At 36.7% G+C, this 19,443-nt stretch overlaps 1 protein-coding gene and 1 pseudogene across 5 annotated transcripts in view; one reads left to right on the top strand and one right to left on the bottom strand.

Moving 5' to 3' along the window:
• USP8 (ubiquitin specific peptidase 8) overlaps positions 1-19,443 on the top strand; it is a 61,751-nt gene that overhangs the window by 36,040 nt on the left and 6,268 nt on the right. For all 5 annotated transcript variants that reach the window (XM_060149664.1, XM_060149693.1, XM_060149683.1 and 2 more), the window contains 8 exons: positions 187-331; positions 633-853; positions 4,235-4,819; positions 13,832-13,909; positions 14,316-14,578; positions 16,366-16,578; positions 17,607-17,817; positions 18,725-18,961. In XM_060149664.1, the coding sequence (XP_060005647.1) occupies positions 187-331; positions 633-853; positions 4,235-4,819; positions 13,832-13,909; positions 14,316-14,578; positions 16,366-16,578; positions 17,607-17,817; positions 18,725-18,961 (1,953 nt within the window). The remainder of the gene's footprint in view (positions 1-186; positions 332-632; positions 854-4,234; positions 4,820-13,831; positions 13,910-14,315; positions 14,579-16,365; positions 16,579-17,606; positions 17,818-18,724; positions 18,962-19,443) is intronic.
• On the bottom strand, positions 8,458-9,062 carry LOC132531390 (ATP synthase F(0) complex subunit C2, mitochondrial-like; annotated as a pseudogene).

A 19,443-nucleotide genomic window follows, 5' to 3' on the forward strand; every position in this document is an offset into this window, starting at 1 on the left:
GTGTGGTTTTAAAAACCTGATCTATCCATTTGTTTCACTTAATGCTGAATTTTGAATTCAGCTCTCTTTTTTTTAATCATTTAGAAGATGAATCTTTTAAGAGCAATTTTAATATTCAGTTTTGTTGTGTTTTTAGCTGTCAAGAGGCTGCCTCCATGTTAAACATACTATTTCCTTATTTTATAGTGGGAAAGTAAAACTGTCCTGCACAATGAGCCTTTGGTTTTAGAAGGAGGCTATGAAAATTGGCTCCTTTGTTATCCACAGTATACAACAAATGCTAAAGTCACTCCACCCCCACGAGGCAAGAATGAAGAGGTGTCTGTCTCATGTATGTATGTGAAAATTTTTGTTTAAAATTGCTTCGGTAAAATAAACTTTATTTATGTTCTCAGGGTAATGTTTTTGGTTGTGTGTGCATTTGTCCTGTCAGATAGCAGTTTGCTTTTAGGCATAAAAATACAAGATGTCCCCATCCTGGAAGTTAATGTTTATTAATTCTTTAAGGCTGTTGTGGCTGTCACCTCTTAGTTTACATTTAACTATCACATATAACATGCATGAGATATGAAGTACTGTTTATGGGGTTTGCTTTTCTTTGAAAAATATTTTTATTCTTTTGGGGATTTTAGTGGATTTTACTTACCCCTCACTGGAAGAATCAGTTCCTTCTAAACCTACTGCCCAGATGACACCTCCTACAGAAGTCAATGAAAACATAGAATTGATAAACAATCAAGATGAGAGAGTGGGACCACTGAATATATCAACTCCAGTTGAACCAATTGCTGCTTCTAAATCTGATGTTTCACCCATAATTCAGCCAGTGCCTATTATAAAGAATGTTCCACAGGTATGTTCTTGATTTTCTTTTAACTTTTGTCTCTTTATTTTAATATTATATTAAATATATAGTATAGAAATATGTATCTAGCATATATATGCCTTCAGTATTTTAGAAAGAAAAATATTGAGAAATATCTATATGTTTTGGTACCTTTTTTGCTATAAAAAATTTTCATTGTAATTGTCTTACTGCCACAGCAATATTAGAATAACTAATTGGAAGGATTTTAAACCCAGCTGGGTCCATTTAGTACAGGCAGTACTAATGAAAGACAGTATTAGCACAGTGAAGTTGAACAACACTTTCAGGTGTTTTTTATTATAATTTAATTCATAGTATTTTCCCAAATAATTTGGCTTATAGATGATAGGTATGTGATGTCAATATTTTGGTTTTGAAATAGTATTTTAGTTCCATTTCCTTAGAATTTGACACATAAATAACAGGCATTTTTTATCAATAATTATTTAAAAGAGTTTAAATAAAAGATGTTACAATAGGGGGCTTTCCTGGTGGCACAGTGATTAAGAATCTGCCTGCCAGTGCAGGGGACACGGGTTCGAGCCCTGGTCCAGGAAGATCCCACATGTCACGGAGCAACTAAGCCCGTGCACCACAACTGCTGAGCCTGTGCTCTAGAGCCCGCGAGCCACAACTACTCAGCCCGCATGCCACAACTACTGAAGCCCGCGTGCTGAGAGCCTGTGCTCCCAACAAGAGAAGCTATCACAATGAGAAGCCCACGCACTGCAACGAAGAGTAGTCCCCACTCACCGCAACTAGAGAAAGCCCGCACGCAGCAACGAAGACCCAACGCAGCCAAAAATAAAATAAATAAATTTATTTTTTAAAAAAAGATGTTACAATAAAAAACTTGTAGCATCTTTCTCTTCATTAGATTTTACTTAAAGGAAGGTTAACTGATTCTTTCCTGTGTGTTTTCCAACAAGATTTTTTAGCATTTACTTTTAATTTTTTTTCCTCAGGTATATTTAAATAGTATTTCACATTTGAAGTGGATGACATCTGGTTTGTGGAGCAGAAAATTAGTCATTTTTTTGTTGTAAAATGAAGTGGTTCATTTCTTCATTTTTTACGGCCTGCTTTTAATATTTCTGATTAAATCTTAAGACTAAATAGTATTTGAATAAATTATTCTTAAAATGGAAATTTAAGAAATTTTAAAAAGGGCTTCCCTGGTGGCGCAGTGGTTGAGAGTCTGCCTGCCGATGCAGGGGACACGGGTTCGTGCCCTGGTCCGGGAAGATCCCACAGGCCGTGGAGCGGCTAGGCCCGTGAGCCATGGCCGCTGAGCCTGCGCATCGGAAACCTGTGCTCTGCAACGGGAGAGGCCACAACAGTGAGAGGCCCACGTAACGCCAAAAAAAAAAAAAAAAAAATTTTAAAAAGAGCTTATGATATTGCACTTCCTTTCAACTTAATCAACATGTTATTTGCACCCTAATCCCTTCGTGACTTTCCGAGATATGTACAATTTATCAAACACATTTTGAGGATTTCCTATATGAAACAAAATATGAAGGTTTACAAATATGGGTAATCCATGGATTCTGTCTGATGTTTAGGAGAGACATGGACAAAATCAACCACAGCATAATGCAGAATATCCTAACTTTTTAATAGTCACTAGAGCACACAGCAAAGAGAGAAATTCTGACTGAGAGTGGGTATCATCAGGGGGTCTTCAAGGAGGAGGTAGTATTTTTATCTGAGTTTTAAGGATTGAATAGGATTTGAGAAACAAGTGGAAAATTGTATGACTGAAGGCACAAATCATGTTCTGGGGTCAGTGAGTAGTTTTGACATGCTTGGGCACAGCTCTCACAGTTGGAGACAGGTGAGTGTGATAGTAGATAAGATTGGAAAAGTGGACAGAAGTCATCAGGAGAGACTTGGATCTCTTGGAATTTTATCCTGTAGGCGAAAGGAAAGCATTTAAAAGAATTTTAAACTTGAAAGTAACAAGATCATAGCTATGCCTTTAATATGAGTGGAAAATGGATTGTTGCCAAAATATGGATGAAAACATTTATTTTGGTTCTTGTTCACCTTTTATTAACCTTATTCTCATAGTGGTCCTTCCACTTCATTCTCAAATAAATTTAGAAAAGGGGGCGGGGAATAGTTTCATTTTTATTTTAAGTGAAGAGGCAAAAAGAGAAGTAAGGAGCAAAGGAATGATTCCTTCTTCCTATGGTAGTGTTTCTAATGGAAAAACATAGTTCATTTTGTAAGAACACTACACAGGTTGTTACTGGCAGATATTCTCATTTTTGTTTCAGTAAACTTCATTCTCAAGAAATGATGTTAGGGTCACTTTAAACAATTTTGTATGGTTAGTATGTTGTTAAATTGAGATAATTACTCAGTTTGTCTTTAGTATTTTATCTCTTATGAAAGTTGTTATGGAATATTTTATTCATTTGCCCTGCAACATTGATTTACTAAGTGTCAGGCACAATCTCTACCCTCCTGGAGCTTATGTGCTCAGAGGGAGGAAAGATTTTAAACAGACAATTATAGTTATTTAATCAGAATCCCAGTAAGTACTATGAGGGAAAAGAATAGGGTATTATGAGGGCATATATCAGGGGACTTGGCTAGTCTTAGGGATCAGGGAAGTGTTTAAGGAAGAGATATTTAAGCCAAGATCTAATGTTGTGGTGGGGATTATCTAGATGAATAGCTGGTATAAAGACCTGAGTTGGGAAGGAGCATGGCATCTTTGAGGAATTAAGTGGAGGGAGGCAAGTATGGCTGGTGTAACAAGTAGTATGAGATAAGACTGGGGAGATAGGCAGAAGTGAGACCACACAGGCATGGCAAGGATTTTAGATGTAATCTAAGTACAGTGAGTGGCTATTTAAAATAAGCTTTTAAGTAGGTGGTTGGATTTGTGCTTTAAAATGATTACTCTGGTAACAGTGTGGAGAAATAAATTTTCTGGTTTGAGCAACTATTTGCATAGTGGTCACACCCATGTGTTTGTGGGGCGAAATCATGAATTCTCTTTTGTCCGTTTTAGGTTTGTGGTATATGTGAGACACTCACATGAAGATATTGAGTAGGCAGTTGGTTATGTAGAAATGGAACATTAGGTATGCCCAGGTCTGGGTTTTATGTTTTAGAGTGAACTCTTCATGTACAGAACATATTCAGTGTATTGAAAGTGTGGAATCAAGAGGACGTAAGTGCCAAGTGCCTTCTGAGAAATCTTGACATTGGATAATTTACAAGTAGATGTTTTGGTAGATGTTGTCTCCACACAGTGATGGTTCTTTTATCACAACTTGATATCAAGAACTGAGGTTACTATGTTCCTGGATTTTGACAAAAGTATGTTTTTCTCTGTTTTTGTTGATATAGATTGATCGTACTAAAAAACCGGCAGTCAAATTGCCTGAAGATCATAGAATAAAATCTGAAATTACAGATCATGAGCAACAGTCTCCTCAGAATGGAAAAGTTGTTCCTGATCGGTCCACAAAACCGGTATTTCCCCTTCCAACTGCCATGTTAACAGATGAAGAAAAAGCTCGTATTCATGCAGAAACTGCTCTTCTAATGGAGAAAAACAAACAAGAAAAAGAACTTAGAGAAAGGCAGCAAGAGGAACAGAAAGAGAAACTGAGGAAAGAAGAAGAAGAACAGAAAGACAGAAAGAAACAAGAAGCTGAAGAAAATGAAATCACAGAGAAGCAACAAAAAGCAAAAGAACAAATGGAAAAGAAAGAAAGTGAACAGGCCAAGAAAGAAGCTAAGGAAACCTCAGCAAAGAAGGGCAGAGAAATAACAGGAGTAAAAAGACAAAGTAAAAGTGAACATGAAACTACTGATGCCAAGAAATCTGTGGAAGATAGGGGGAAAAGGTGTCCAACCCCAGAAGTGCAGAAAAAGTCAACGGGAGATGTGCCCCATGCCTCTGTGGCAGGAGATTCCAGTTCAGGCAAGGTAAGCAGAAACAAACAGTACAAGTTGCCAACTAAGTGTAATAAAATGTATATAAATAAATAATAAAATGTATATTAAAAGGTGACACCAGTAGCATTCCATAAACAGGGCAGGCATTTTAAGTAATTTTCTTAGGAGATGATAGATTTGTACTGATCCACCTACATTTGCTTACCTACTGTTATTTGATTGGTTGGGAATGGAATTGCTTTTTGTGTCTATGAAATGCAACATATTTTCGATAATTGAGATAAATAGCTATGTTCTTCATTTTTTTTTACTAAATTTATTTATTTATTTTTGGCTGCATTGGGTCTTCGTTGCTGCGCATGGGCTTTTCTCTAGTTGCAGCGAGCAGGGGCTACTCTTCGTTGCAGTGCTCGGGCTTCTCATTGTGGTGGCTTCTCTTGTTGCGAAGCACGGGCTCTAGGTGCAAGGGCTTCAGTAGTTGTGGCGCATGGGCTCGGTAGTTGTGGCTCACGGGCTCTAGAGCACAGGCTCAGCAGTTGTGGCGCATGGGCTAAGTTGCTCCACGGCATGTGGAATCTTCCCAGACCAGGGCTTAAACCCATGTCCCTTGCATTGGCAGGCAGATTCTTAACCACTGCACCACCAGGGAAGTTCTACATTCTTTATTTTTATTCTTGATGTATGATCATCAAAAGACTAGAATGAAATATAATACGATCTCCGAATGGAGGAATTTGCTGCCAAATATTTATATAATGAAGTTTGTCTCTGCTTAGAATATGTCCAAAATCAGTGACATCTGAATGAACCAACATTTATCTTTGTGTATAATGATTTTTTTTTGTCAGGTCTATGTCATTTTGTTTGTTGATTCATGTAGTCAATAATCTTTGCAATAACCCCATTAATGTTGCCTTTTTCTGCCCTTGGCTGTTCCCCAACATTGATTTTCATAATTTTGGAGGAGATTTTTTTTTTTTCTTTTTTCTTTTTGGCTTCCCCGTGCCGCTTTCAGGATCTCAGTTCCCAGACCAGAGATTGAACCTGGCCACAGCAGTGAAAGCACCAGATCCTAACCACTAGACCACCAGGGAAGTCCCCTGGAGATTTTTTTTTAACTTAATAATATCATGTATGCTTTTCATGGGCTTCTTTTTTGCCTTTTTGTTTTATTTTGTTGCTCTTGTTGTTGTCTTATGCAATTAACAATGCCTTTCCCTTTTGAACACTAAACTAAGTGTTTTGGGTTTTTTTAATCCTACTTTATTTTTTTCCTTCTAGTTATATTGAGATATTAATGACATACAGCACTGTATAAGTTTAAGATGTACAGCATAATGATTTGACTTACATACATCATGAAATAATTATCACAGTAAATTTAATGAACACCCATCATCTCATAGAGATACAAAATTAAAGAAACAGTAAAAAAAAAAATTGTGTGATAAGAACTCTTAGGATTTACTTACTTAACATCTTTCATATGTAACGTACAGCAGTGTTGAGTATATTTGTCATGTTGTACATTACATCCCCAGTACTTACTTACCTTATAACTGGAGGTTTGTACCTTACAATTACCTTCATCCAGTTCCCCCTACTCCCACCTCCGATAAACACAAATCTGATCTTTTTTCCTATGTGTTTGTTTGTTTTTGAAGTCTAAATGATTTATAACACTCTGTTAGTTCCTGTTACACAAGATAGCAATTTGGTATTTCTATACATTTCAAAATGATCACCGTAATAAGTCTAGTTATGATATGTCACCATACAAGGATACATAGCTATTGACTATATTCCCCACACTGTATATATTTCATCCCTGTGACATTTATTTTGCAACTGAAAGTTTATACCTCTTAATCTCCCTCACCTATTTCTTTCCTCCCCACACTGTCCTCCCCTGTGGCAACCACCTGTTTGTTCTCTGTATCCATAACTGTTTCTGTTTTATGTTTGTTCATTTGTTTTTTAGATTCTACATGTAAGCGAAATCATACAATATTTTATCTTTTTGGGGCTGACTTATTTCACTTAGCATACTACCCTCTAGGTCCATCCATGTTGTCACAAATGACAAGATTTCATTCTTTTTTTTTTTTTAATGGCTGACTAATGGGCACCTGGGTTGCTTCCACATCTTGGCTATTATAAATAATGCTGCAGTGAATATAGGGGTACATATATCTTTTCTAATTACTGGTTTTGGTTTCTTTGGATAAATAACCAGGAGTGGAATTGCTGGATCATATGGTAGTTCTATTTTTCAGTTTTTAAGGAATCTCCATACTGTTTTTCATAGCGACTGTACCAATTTACATTCCCACCAACAGTGTTGTAGTAAGGCTCCTTTTTCTCCACGATCTCGCCAATGCTTGTTATTTGTGGTCTTTTTGATAATAGCCATTTTGACAGGTGTGAGGTAATATCTCATTGTGGTTTTGATTTGCATTTCCCTGATGACTGGTGATGTTGAGCATCTTTTCATGTGCCTGTTGGCCATCTGTATGTGTTCTTCAGAAAAATGTCTATTCAGATCCTCTGCCCATTTTTAAATCAGGTTTTTTGTTTCTTTGATGTTGAGCTGTCTGAGTTCTTTGTATAATTTGGATATTAACCCCTTATCAGATATATCATTTGCAAGTATCTTCTCCCATTCAGTAGGTGGCCTTTTCATTTTGTTGTTAGTTTCCTTCTCTGTGCAAAAGCTTTTTAATTTGATCTAGTCAAAATTTGTTTATTTTTGCTTTTGTTTCCTTTGCCTGAGGAGACATATGCAAAAAAATATTACTAAGACCAATGTCAAAGAGTGTTCTGCCTGTGTTTTCTTCTAGAATTTTTATGGTTTCAGGTCTTACATTTAAGTCTTTAATCCATCTTGAATTTATTTTTGTGCCTGTTGTAGGAGAATAGTCTAGTTTGATTCTTCTGCATGTAGCTGTCCAGTTTTTCCAACACCATTTTTGTTTTGTTTTTTGGGTTTCTTTTGTTTGTTTTACATCTTCTCTCTTGGTTTTTTTGTTTGTTCGTTTGGTTTTGGTTTTGTTTTTTGGGGGGCTGCTTCACACAGCTTTCGGGATCTTAGTTCCCCGACCAGGGATTGCACCCAGGGCCACTGCAGTGAAAGCGTGGAGTCCTGACCATTGGACCACCAGGGAACTCCTGGCTTATTTTTAATATTAATAAAATGTCAGTGCTCTTTGAATGCTGAACTTTATAATGCATACATACTTTGAATTATTTCGTCCAATAAAAAGAAGTGTGGAAAAAAATTACTTGCTTCCTTATGTATCTCAAAGACCTGATCCATCAACAACACCATTTATTGAAGAGGTTATCTTTTCCCCATTGTATATTCTTCCTCCCTTGTCATAGATTAATTTGACCATATAAGTGTGGGTTCATTTCTGGCCTCTCTGTTCTGTTCCATTGATCTGTGTGGCTGTTTTTGTGCCAGTACCATACTGGTTTGATGACTGTAGGTTTGTAGTTGAAGTCAGGGAGCATGATTCCTCCAGTTCTGTTCTTTCCTAAGATTGCTTTGGCTATTTGGGGTCTTCTGTGTTTCTGTAAACATTTTAGATTATTTGTTCTAGTTCTGTGGAAAATGCCATTGGTGTCTTTTTTGTTTTGTTTTTATCTTTTTTCTTATTAATACAGTATTTATTTGTCTTCCTTCTGTCAAACCCTGAGCCAACCCCTTTCCCCAGGCTGCCTGGGGTGGTACAGGAAAAGGAACATACAGGGCAGACAAGACACGGGAGAAAGAACTATGGGAGGTGGAAACAGCCCCTTCACATGGTGAAGAGGATGAGAAAGGCCACCATAAGGCAAAAGAGTCCCATGGCTTCCAAGAGGCAAAGCCCAGAATGGTGTAGGAGAAGAGCTGTTGCTTCAGAGAAGGGTTCCTGGCATAACCAATGATGAGGCTCCCAAACACAGTCCCAATTCCAGCCCCAGAGCCAGCCACCCCTACTGTGGCAGCCCCAGCTCCAGTGAACTTGGCTGTTGTGTCAGTGTCCCTCGAAATGGCACTGGTTTGGAAGCAGCGACTAGGAATAAGTGAGGTGGTCAGGGGACTCGGGGTTGCCAAGCTGCTGTGGCTCTCATCTGTCAGCATCTCCAGTCGTTTCAGCACCACTGCAGACAGTGATCGGCTCATTAGTGGAGAGGTTCTCCTGATCAAGGAGGGGATGGAGATGAACTTGGCACACGTGTACATTTTCAGGGGCTGAAGGGCCATGGCAGGAGAGCTGCTCCCAGTGCAGAGAAGACAATAGAGAGCACCATTGGTGTTTTGATAGAGATTTCATTGAATCTGTAGATTGCCTTGGGTAGAATGGACATTTTAACAATATTAATTCTTCCAATCCGTGAACACAGTATTATCTTTTCATCTGTTTGGGGCATCCTCAATTATCTTTCATCAGTGTCTTACAGTTTTCCAAGTACAGGTCTTTTACCTCCTTAGTTAGATTTATTCCTATATATTTTATTCTTTTTTAATATTTATTTATTTTCTTTATTTAAAAAAATTTTTTTTTGGCTGCATCAGGTATTAGTTGTAGCATGTGGGATCTCTTGTTGCAGTGCAGGCTCTTTGTTGTGGTGTGGGCTTCTTCTCTCTAGTTGTGGCATGTGGGCTCCAGGGCATGAGGGCTCTGTAGTTGTGGTGTGTGGGCTCCAGAGCACATGGGCTCTGTAGTTTGTGCCATGCGGGCTCTCTCGTTGAGGTGTGTGAGCTCAGTAGTTGTGACACGCAGGCTTAGTTGCCCTGCGGCACGTGGGATCTTAGTTCCCCGACCAGGGATCGAACCCACATCCCCTGCATTGGAAGGCGGATTCTTTATTACTGGACCACCAGGGAAGTCCCTATTTTATTCTTTTTGATGCAATTGTAAATGGGATTGTTTTCTTAATTTCTTTCTGGTAGTTCATTATTAGTGTATACAAATGCAACAGATTTCTGTATATGAGTTTTGTATACTGCAACTTTACCAAATTCATTGATGAGCTCTAGTAGTTTTTTGGTGGCATCTTCAGGATTTTCTATGTATAGTATGATGTCATCTTCTAACAAATAAGTTTTTATAATAGCAAGAACAGCTATAGCCCTTTTTACATTTCATATAAATGGAAATATATTTTTGATAGTGTGAAAATGAATTCTAATTGGAGGCGAAATACTGTCTTTATTGAACATCAATTTCTATACTTCTCAAGCAGCAGTTTATGCATATACCAAAATTAACAATTCATATTAGTGCCACATTTATCCACTGAACACTTAACCTAGTAACTTTAATTATCAAAGATGTAGGTCCCATGCAAAAGCCTTCTAAACATCCAAAGTTAGGAAAATGAAGCTCATGTTCTAAAATTCTCTAACTTTATTCATAGAAGAATCAGAACTTAGGAGCTCTTACCATTTAAATATTATTCATTGTGTAGCTAGTATATGCCAGGTATTTCTACTATTGATACATAATCTTACTTATTCCTCCTAATGATAACTCTATGAGGAATTCAATTTACAGATGAAATTGAAGCTTAGAGGTTAAGTTGCCTGTGAATCACATATGCAGTTAAATTCCAAAGCCACCTTCTATCCAGAGGCAGGTAGTCTTAAGAACTTAAAGCATTCGTATTTCTGGGGTCACTTAGTATAGGTGCCAAATATGCATACAAGTCTAAATAGCCCTGAGATGATCACATATAGTTTTTTAATGTTTCCTATAATGTAACACACTGAAGGAAAAGTTAAGATTGCATTCATTGTATGATCCTTTTAAAAGTAGGCAAAATGTGTGATTTATTCTGGAATAAATTTTGTTTGTTATCACACTTTTAAGTTTTTACTTTACTGTAGTTATTTTTAAAATCTATAAGATTAAAGTGAATTTCTTAAAGCATCTATGAGAAGTTCTAAGAGGATATAAAATGAATTTTGCACTCCTGAATATTGCTCTGTATGAAATGCTATAATCGCTTCATTCTGTTTAATACGTTAATGATTTTAAATCACTACCACTTTCAAGGTAGCCAAAATCATAAGAGATTTAAATAAAAGGATAATGTTCACAAGAGGCCATCCATGGTGTGTGTACACTAATGACCCAACATCTTATACTTGGCCATGTATTATGAACCAGTGCGTCATAATCCACTGTGATTGACATCTCTTTCCCACCACTGATTCATCAAAGTTTCTTAGTTCTTTACCTTTGGAGTTAGGAAATCCCACATGGGCCCCGCCACCTTTAATTTTAAGTGTCTAATTTGACAGTAAAATCAAATAAACTTTTCAGAGCCTCATTTTTTTTCTCTCTTTTTACATTTGCAGTCTGATGGATTTGCTTGTATTAGCTAGTGATAGGTAGGTTTTTGTTGGGGAAAAGTTAAAGTTTTGTTTCACTTCTGATTTTAATAATTTTATAGCCTGTTAAGATTAAAGGACAACCAGAAAGTGGAATTCTAAAGACTGGAACTTTTAGAGAGAATACAGAAGGCACTGAAAGAAATAAAGTAAGCAACAGTTCATTGGATAGGAAAAGAAAACATGGATTATAACCATGTGGTTATCTCTACCATATCATCCTCCTCCATCTTAAGATCTTCTCTCTGAGGGAATCTTTGCTATCTTTGGTAGCATTTTTTGCTTGTTTTTGCATGATGGGTCCACTTATATGCTAAAGGGAATAGATCCTTATCTTCCTATTTAAAGTATGATGATATGTTCTATTCATTTTATGAAATTAAAAGATACTTAGGCCTTATTGTATGATCTAGCAATTCTACTTCTGGTTATATACCCAAAAGAATTGAAAGCAGACCCTCAAAGAGAAATTTATACACCCATATTCATAGAGTATTATTCATAATGGCCAAAGGATGGAAGTAACTCAAGTATACACTGACAGATGAATCTATAAAAAATGTGGTATGTACATATAATGGAATATTATTCAGCTTTTAAAAAAGAAATTCTGACATGGATGAACCTTGATGACATTACGCTAAGTGAAATAAACCAGTCACAAGAGGACAAATGTTCTTTGATTTCATTTATATAGGGTACCTAGAATGGTTAAATTCATAGAGACAGGAAGTAGAGTGGTGGTTGCCAGGGACCTAGGGGTTGGGAGAAGTTCGGAGTTGTTTAAATGGGTACAGAGTTTTAGTTTTGCAAGATGAAGAGAGTTCTGGAGAGTGGTTGCACAACAGTGTGAATATACTTAATGCCACTTACCTATACACTTAAAAATGTTCAAGATGGTAAATGTTATATTTCATCACAATTTTTAAAATATTTAGGCCTTTTATAAGATGTCTTTGCCTTTGTTTTTATTTAAGAGTTTTCTTGACGTATAATTTGAATACCATAAAAGTAATCCATTTTTAATGTACAGTTCAGTGATTTCAGTTCAGAGTTGTGAAACAGTTTTAATGCAATCCAATTTTAGGACATTTCCATCACACCAAAAAGATCTCTGTGCCCAGCTATAGTCACTCCCCATTCCAGGCACCATGAATCTAATCTTTGTCTCCACAGATTTGCCTCTTCTAGGCATTTCATACAAATAATATATATATAGTCTTTTGTATATTTCTTTCACCTACCGTAATTTTTTGACATTCATCTATATTGTACCACGTATCAGTAGTTTATTCCTTTTGTTGCTGAGTAGTATTCCATTGTATGGATATACCACATTTGATGGACATTGGATTGCTTCTGCTTTGGGGCTGTTATCAATAATACTGCTATTAACATTTGCATCTAAGTGTCTTTGTATGAAAATGTATTTTCATTTCTTTTGTGTTGACACCTAGAAGTGAAATTCTTTGTGTTTCTGTGTTTTTTTTTGTTTGGGGTTTTTTTTTTTTTTTTTGATGAAGTCCAATTTATTATTTTTTCTTTTCTTCTTTTATAAATTTATTTTTTTCTCTTTGGCTGCATTGGGTCTTCGTTGCTGTGCACGGGCTTTCTCAAGTTGCAGAGAGCAGGGGCTACTCTTCATTGTGGTGGGCGGGCTTCTCATTGCAGTGGCTTCTCTTGTTGCGGAGCACAGGCTCTAGGGCACGCAGGCTTCAGTAGTTGTGGCACAAGGACTCAGTAGTTGTGGCTCACGGGCTCTAGAGCTCAGGCTCAATAGTTGTGGCACACAAGCTTAGTTGCTCTGCAACATGTGGGATCTTCCCGGACCAGGGCTCGAATCTGTGTCCCCTGCATTGGCAGGTGGATTCTTAACCACTGTGCCACCAGGGAAGCCTGTGTTTCTGTTTTTTTAGAGAAACTTTTAAAAGTCACCGTTATTATAGGCTTGTGCACACACACTCCTTCCCCTTGCTGTGATAATTTTAGGACTTTAAAAAAACATATATAAATGGAATATTACTCAGCTATAAAAAGAAATGAAATTGAGTTATTGTAGTGAGGTGGATGGACCTCGAGTCTGTCATACGGAGTGAAGTACGTCAGAAAGAGAAAAGCAAATACTGTAATCTAATGCATATATATGGAATCTAAAAAAAGAAAAAATGGTACTGATGAACCTAGTTGCAGGGCAGGAATAAAGAGGTAGACATAGAGAATGGACTTGAGGACTTGGGGTGGGAGGGGGAAGCTGGGGTGAAGTGAAAGTAGCATCGACATATATACACTACCAAATGTAAAATAGTTGGGTGGTGGGAAGCAGCAATATAGCACAGGGAGATTGGCTTGGTGCTTTGGGATGACCTAGAGGGGTGGGATAGGGAGAATGGGAGGGGGGATATGGGGACATGTATGCATATGGCTGATTCGCTTTGTTGTGCAACAGAAACTAACACAGTATTGTGAAGCAATTATACTCCAATAAAGATCTATTTAAAAAAAGAAAGAAAACGTATAGTTCTTCATCTTTGAACTTGTTTTAAAAAATATTAAGGGCAGCAACACAAGGCTTTTTGGTTCTTTGGTACAAGTAGCTTAAGTTTGTATATGGCAAAATGTAATTTAAAAATCTTTTACTTTTTTGTTTTTTTTTTCTTTAGTCTCGAGAGCCTTTGACAAGAGCACGAAGTGAAGAAATGGGGAGGATCGTACCAGGACTGCCTTCAGGCTGGGCCAAGGTAAAATTCAAAATTAGCACAGAAATAAATTACATGGTCACTCTTTTTTTAAAAAACAAAACATGTATTTGTTTATTCTGTTTCTCTAATGCAGAGTGGATTCTGTTTCTTCATTATAAAGGACATAACTCATTTCCCTAATTACAGCAGGGTTAGATTTTTCAGTATCCAATCTGGGATGATGGCTACAGTATATGAACATCCTGGCATCTGTCATTGAGAAACAGTGTATCACTTTAAAACCTAAAGTTGTTTGAAAGTTTAATTATAGAAGTGATTATCACCATTTTATTCAAATAATTTTAATCCAGAAGTAAATTCATCAGTGAGATACTTTTGAGTGATATTTTTGTTGTTGTTCACTCGATGTTCATCATTTTTTGACCTTTGTTTTTCCCCATGTAAGTTTCTTGACCCTATCACTGGAACTTTTCGTTACTATCATTCGCCCACCAACACTGTTCATATGTATCCACCGGAAATGGCTCCTTCACCAGCACCTCCTTCCACCCCTCCAACTCATAAAGCCAAGCCACAGATTCCTGCCGAGCGGGACAGAGAACCGTCCAAGCTGAAGCGCTCCTACTCCTCCCCAGATATAACCCAAGCCATTCAAGAGGAAGAGAAGAGGAGACCAGCAGTAACTCCAGCAGTTAATCGGGAAACCAAGTAAGTTTATCCTAACTCCTAGAAACAGAATCATCTGCTGTATTTGAAAACTTCTACTCTAAGCATATCAGTTTATTAATATCAGGGCGTCAGAAAATTCTGTGGATGGCTGTCACAGCCTTTATTTACTAAAGAGGAAAAAAGAAATAAATGGATTAAATGTCCTTGGTTTTTCTCCCAAGTGCTAACTTAAATATATCACAGAGGATTATCATACGTAATCATGTAGATATAAAAGTATACACCTTGTTAAGTTTTAAGGCAGTGTGCCATAGACTGCTTAGATGTGTTGTATAAACTTCCTGTGATCCCTAAATCTCCTTTTGAGGACCATAATTTATGGAATTATTGAGTATGTCTTGTTGCAGCTCTTAAATTCCAAACTTTTTTTTTTTTAACTCAGCCAGTAATGTGGGAGTAAACTTACATAGTATTAAAATAATGAGCATTATAGTGTGTATCAGCTTCTATTTACCACTTCTGATCATTACTTTTGGGGGATGTAGGATAGATGGAAGTGAAAATAAATGGATTTTTCTATTTATTAAATACAATCTCTTAATTGCTAAGGAATTCTAACTAGGCTGTCTTTTTGGCCTCTTCAGAATCACCTCCGCAAAAAGTAGGTAATATATTTTCCTCATGAGAACCTTCCCTGCCAGGTAGGACTTACCTGGAGGAGATTTTGTAAAATTGGTAAATCTAGTTATAGATTTTAGGGCTCACTATTAAAGCTGGTGAGGTGTAATTCCTTCTTGAATTATCATTCTTACGAAAGTTTGTTAATTTGACAGTTTTTAAAACTACAGCATATGCAGTACATGTATTTTTTTATCTGTGTTGAACAGAGAAATAGCACATGAGTGCATACACCTGAGCCATGTGTGAAGAAAAGGTGGTTGAAATATAATCTGTTCTCAGTATTCCTTTCAGAGGTGGAAATATACTTAGGATCAATAATAAAAGAAAGACTTATCAATTAGGAGTTTCTTAATGCTGTTGCAGTTCTAGAAGTTCCACATATACATCAAATACACTAAGTAACAAAAGTCTTGGAGGCATTCTCTAGTCTAGTGCTGTCCAATAGACATGTTGATAGAAATGTTCTGTATCTGTGCTGTCCAGTATGGTAGTGGCTATTTTGAATTGTGGCTAATGTAACTAAAAAGCTAAATTTTAAATTTTATCTTAAATTTATATAGCCACCTGTGGCTAGTGGCTACTACCATATTTGTCAGCACAGCTCTAGACTTTAGGTTATAGTACCCAAATAACCTCTGCCTGCTTGATAATATACTCCACGGTACCATATATATATATATATATATATATATATATATATATATATATATATATATACACACATACACATACACTTTTTTTTTTTTTTTGATTCCTTGTTTGGCATTCTGGTTGAATACAACATATGGTAATGCTAAATTTCCTGGGATCATTTAAAGAAGTTTGAAAGAGCCTTCTCTACTAGAAGACTCTACCTGTTCATGAGAAGCCAGAGAATCTATCTCAGGGTATCTGTAAAAAACCATGGACTCACATAAGAGGTTAAAGGTGTTTGTTTCATGGGAGGGTCACAGAATATAACCAGTGTTAACCTAGATACTAAATGTCCTGTAAGACCCATTACCTTATGAGCTAACTTAATAACTATTTGCAAGATTACTGAATACACTGGTACAGATGCTGGAGTTTACTGCCCTTTGTAGTGTGAACCTTCATTTCAGGTTCTGTGCATTTTAAAGTATCTTGTACACTTTTTTCTTCCTTAGGCCAACAAGCTACCCTAAAACTGAGATCACAAGGCTTTCTGCTTCTCAAATTCGGAACCTCAATCCTGTTTTTGGAGGATCTGGACCAGCTCTCACTGGACTTCGTAATTTAGGAAATACTTGTTACATGAACTCAATACTGCAGTGCCTATGTAATACTCCACATCTGGCTGATTATTTCAACCGCAACTGTTATCAGGATGATATTAATAGGTAAAGAAATATCATACTTTTTGCAGTACAGTATTAAAAGGGTGATCTAACCACGCTTCCTTACCAGCCAGTTCCAGAGATGTCAAATTAGGAAAGAGGAAAATATTCTTAAGAACAGTGTAGAAATTGCCAGGACATGGAAGCAACCTAAGTGTCCATTGACAGATGAATGGATAAAGAAGATGTGGCACATATATACAGTGGAATATTACTCAGCCATAAAAAGAAATGAAATTGAGTTATTTGTAGTGAGGTGGGTGGACCTAGGGTCTGTCATACAGAGTGAAGTATGTCAGAAAGAGAAAAACAAATACCGTATGCTAACACATATATATGGAATCTAAAAAAAAAAATGGTTCTGAAGAACCTAGGGGTAAGACGGGAATAAAGACGCAGATGCAGAGAATGGACTTGAGGACACAGGGAGGGGGAAGGGTAAGCTGGGACGAAGTGAGAGAGCGGCATGGACATATATACACTACCAAATGTAAATAGATAGCTGGTGGAAAGCAGCAGCATAGCACAGGGAGATCAGCTCCGTGCTTTGTGACCACCTAGAGGGGTGAGATAGGTAGGGTGGGAGGGAGACGCAAGAGGGGGATATATGCATACGTATAGCTGATTCACTTTGTTATACAGCAGAAACTAACACACCATTGTAAAGCAATTATACTCCAATAAAGATGTTTAAAAAAAAAAAAAGAACAGTGTAGAGAAAAGCCTCCTCTGATTGGTAAAGGACAACAGGAAAGGAACAGTACAAGAAGGTGGAACCACACTGTCTTAAACTGGAGCCTGTTGATAAGGAATAGGAGACCGTGCAGGGCTGGCAGCCAAAAAGAAGCAAGTTGGAGGGGTGTAATCAAAGTAAGATTCAGATAGATAGGTATTTGGTAATAAACCTGTGAATAAGTATTTTAGTGTAGTGTAGGGTCACATATTACAGTATTGATGTCAAGAACCCACTGTATCTTGGCTTTTTATAATTCCTGTATTGCTTTTTTGTAACTTTAATTTTATTTGCAAAGGTCAAATTTGTTGGGGCATAAAGGTGAAGTGGCGGAAGAATTTGGCATAATCATGAAAGCCCTGTGGACAGGACAGTACAGGTATATCAGTCCAAAAGACTTTAAAATCACTATTGGGAAGATCAATGACCAGTTTGCAGGATACAGCCAGCAAGATTCACAAGAACTGCTTCTGTTCCTAATGGATGGTCTCCATGAAGATCTTAATAAAGTAAGAAATTTTTCTAAGTTGCAGAGGCCCCTTAGGGTTGCTTAACATTGTACTCATTTTTATAGCAATTTAAAATTATAGTTGGTGATTGTTCGGTGCTAATTTATTGAAACCTAGTGACTCTGTACTATGGCATGGAAGTTTAAAACAAATATAACTGATAGGTCTAATATTTGAAAGGAAGTATATGCAATTTGTATTTACTTATGAAAATGTTAACAGGTTGTATTACTGCAAGAAGTTTGTAAACGTTGTAAATTTGTAAAAATAGTTGTCAGAGATGCTGTGTTTGTGACCCACATGACCAAATGATTCATGTGAAAAGTTATTACTGAGGCATCTTAGTCTGTGTACTGTGGCTTCTTTTTAGCACCAAGCTGTCCTCTTTCAGAACCTTTGGGGTCACCTTTCTTACCAGCAACCACAGACATACACAAATAGATACACACACTTATATATGTATATGTGTGTGAATATATGTATGTTGTGTGTGTCTATATGTGTATATGTGTGTGAAGGTAGGTAGGTAGGTAGGTAGGTAGGTAGATAGATAGAATGTATCCATCCATGAGACTAGGACAGCAAAATAACATCTGTCTAGTTGTAGTCCTAACTCCCAGCTATATGTGGAATGTCTTTTCAAAACCAGACTTTTCAGCTCTTTAAATAAAAATTTGTTGAGCAATTGCAACAAGTTACATCCTTTTGATAAAGTGGGTTTTGGTATTTTAGGAGGTTTTCTTGGCTAGAATTTTTTTGTAGCACTTGATGAGATTAGAATTCCTTTCTGAAAAGAACAAGAAGTGTTTCTAAATCTGCAGAGTGTTTGTATTTAATATACTCTTTCAATTTTATATTTAAATGTTGACTTTGAGATATTAATATAGAGTCTAAATTTTATTTCCAGGCTGATAATCGGAAGAGACATAAAGAAGAAAATAATGATCATCTCGATGACTTTAAAGCTGCAGAACACGCTTGGCAGAAGCACAAGCAGCTCAATGAATCTATCATTGTTGCCCTTTTTCAGGGTCAATTCAAATCCACAGTACAGTGCCTCACCTGCCACAGAAAGTCTAGGACATTTGAGGCGTTCATGTATCTGTCTCTACCACTAGCATCTACAAGTAAATGTACATTACAGGTAAGTTTAGGATTGAGAGAAGATGATTTATTGAAGAAAAATTCTGTTCATATGCACATAGAGGTGTACTTTATTCAGTAATTTATTTCTCTTGTTTGCCCCATAAACATTTTACAGGTTAAAACTTAAACAAAAATTTTGTTTTAATTAGGCCTCTGTAGATTAGGAAAAAACCAGCATTTTTAAAAAGAAATTTTCCTTTTTAAAAGATATTTTCCTATAAAATATTCTTTTAGAGTTAATAATTTTTTTTAAAGTTTGTATTTATTGAAGAAGTTTTAAAAGTTAATTTGGAAAATTGTATGTTGACTTTAATTTAGGTACAGTTTTATAGGAATTTGCTCTACATGGGTATGTCAAATAAATATGTTTTGCAGACAACAGCGGTGTGATTTAGAGAGCTTGTTGACACCCTTTAGTGTTGGCTTCCTGTTAGTCAGAACTTCCGAGCCACCAGGTAGAAGTTCCTCAGTGCTCTCAGG

The sequence above is a fragment of the Lagenorhynchus albirostris genome, chromosome 1 (assembly GCF_949774975.1).
Source record: "Lagenorhynchus albirostris chromosome 1, mLagAlb1.1, whole genome shotgun sequence".
Lineage (NCBI taxonomy): Eukaryota > Metazoa > Chordata > Mammalia > Artiodactyla > Delphinidae > Lagenorhynchus > Lagenorhynchus albirostris.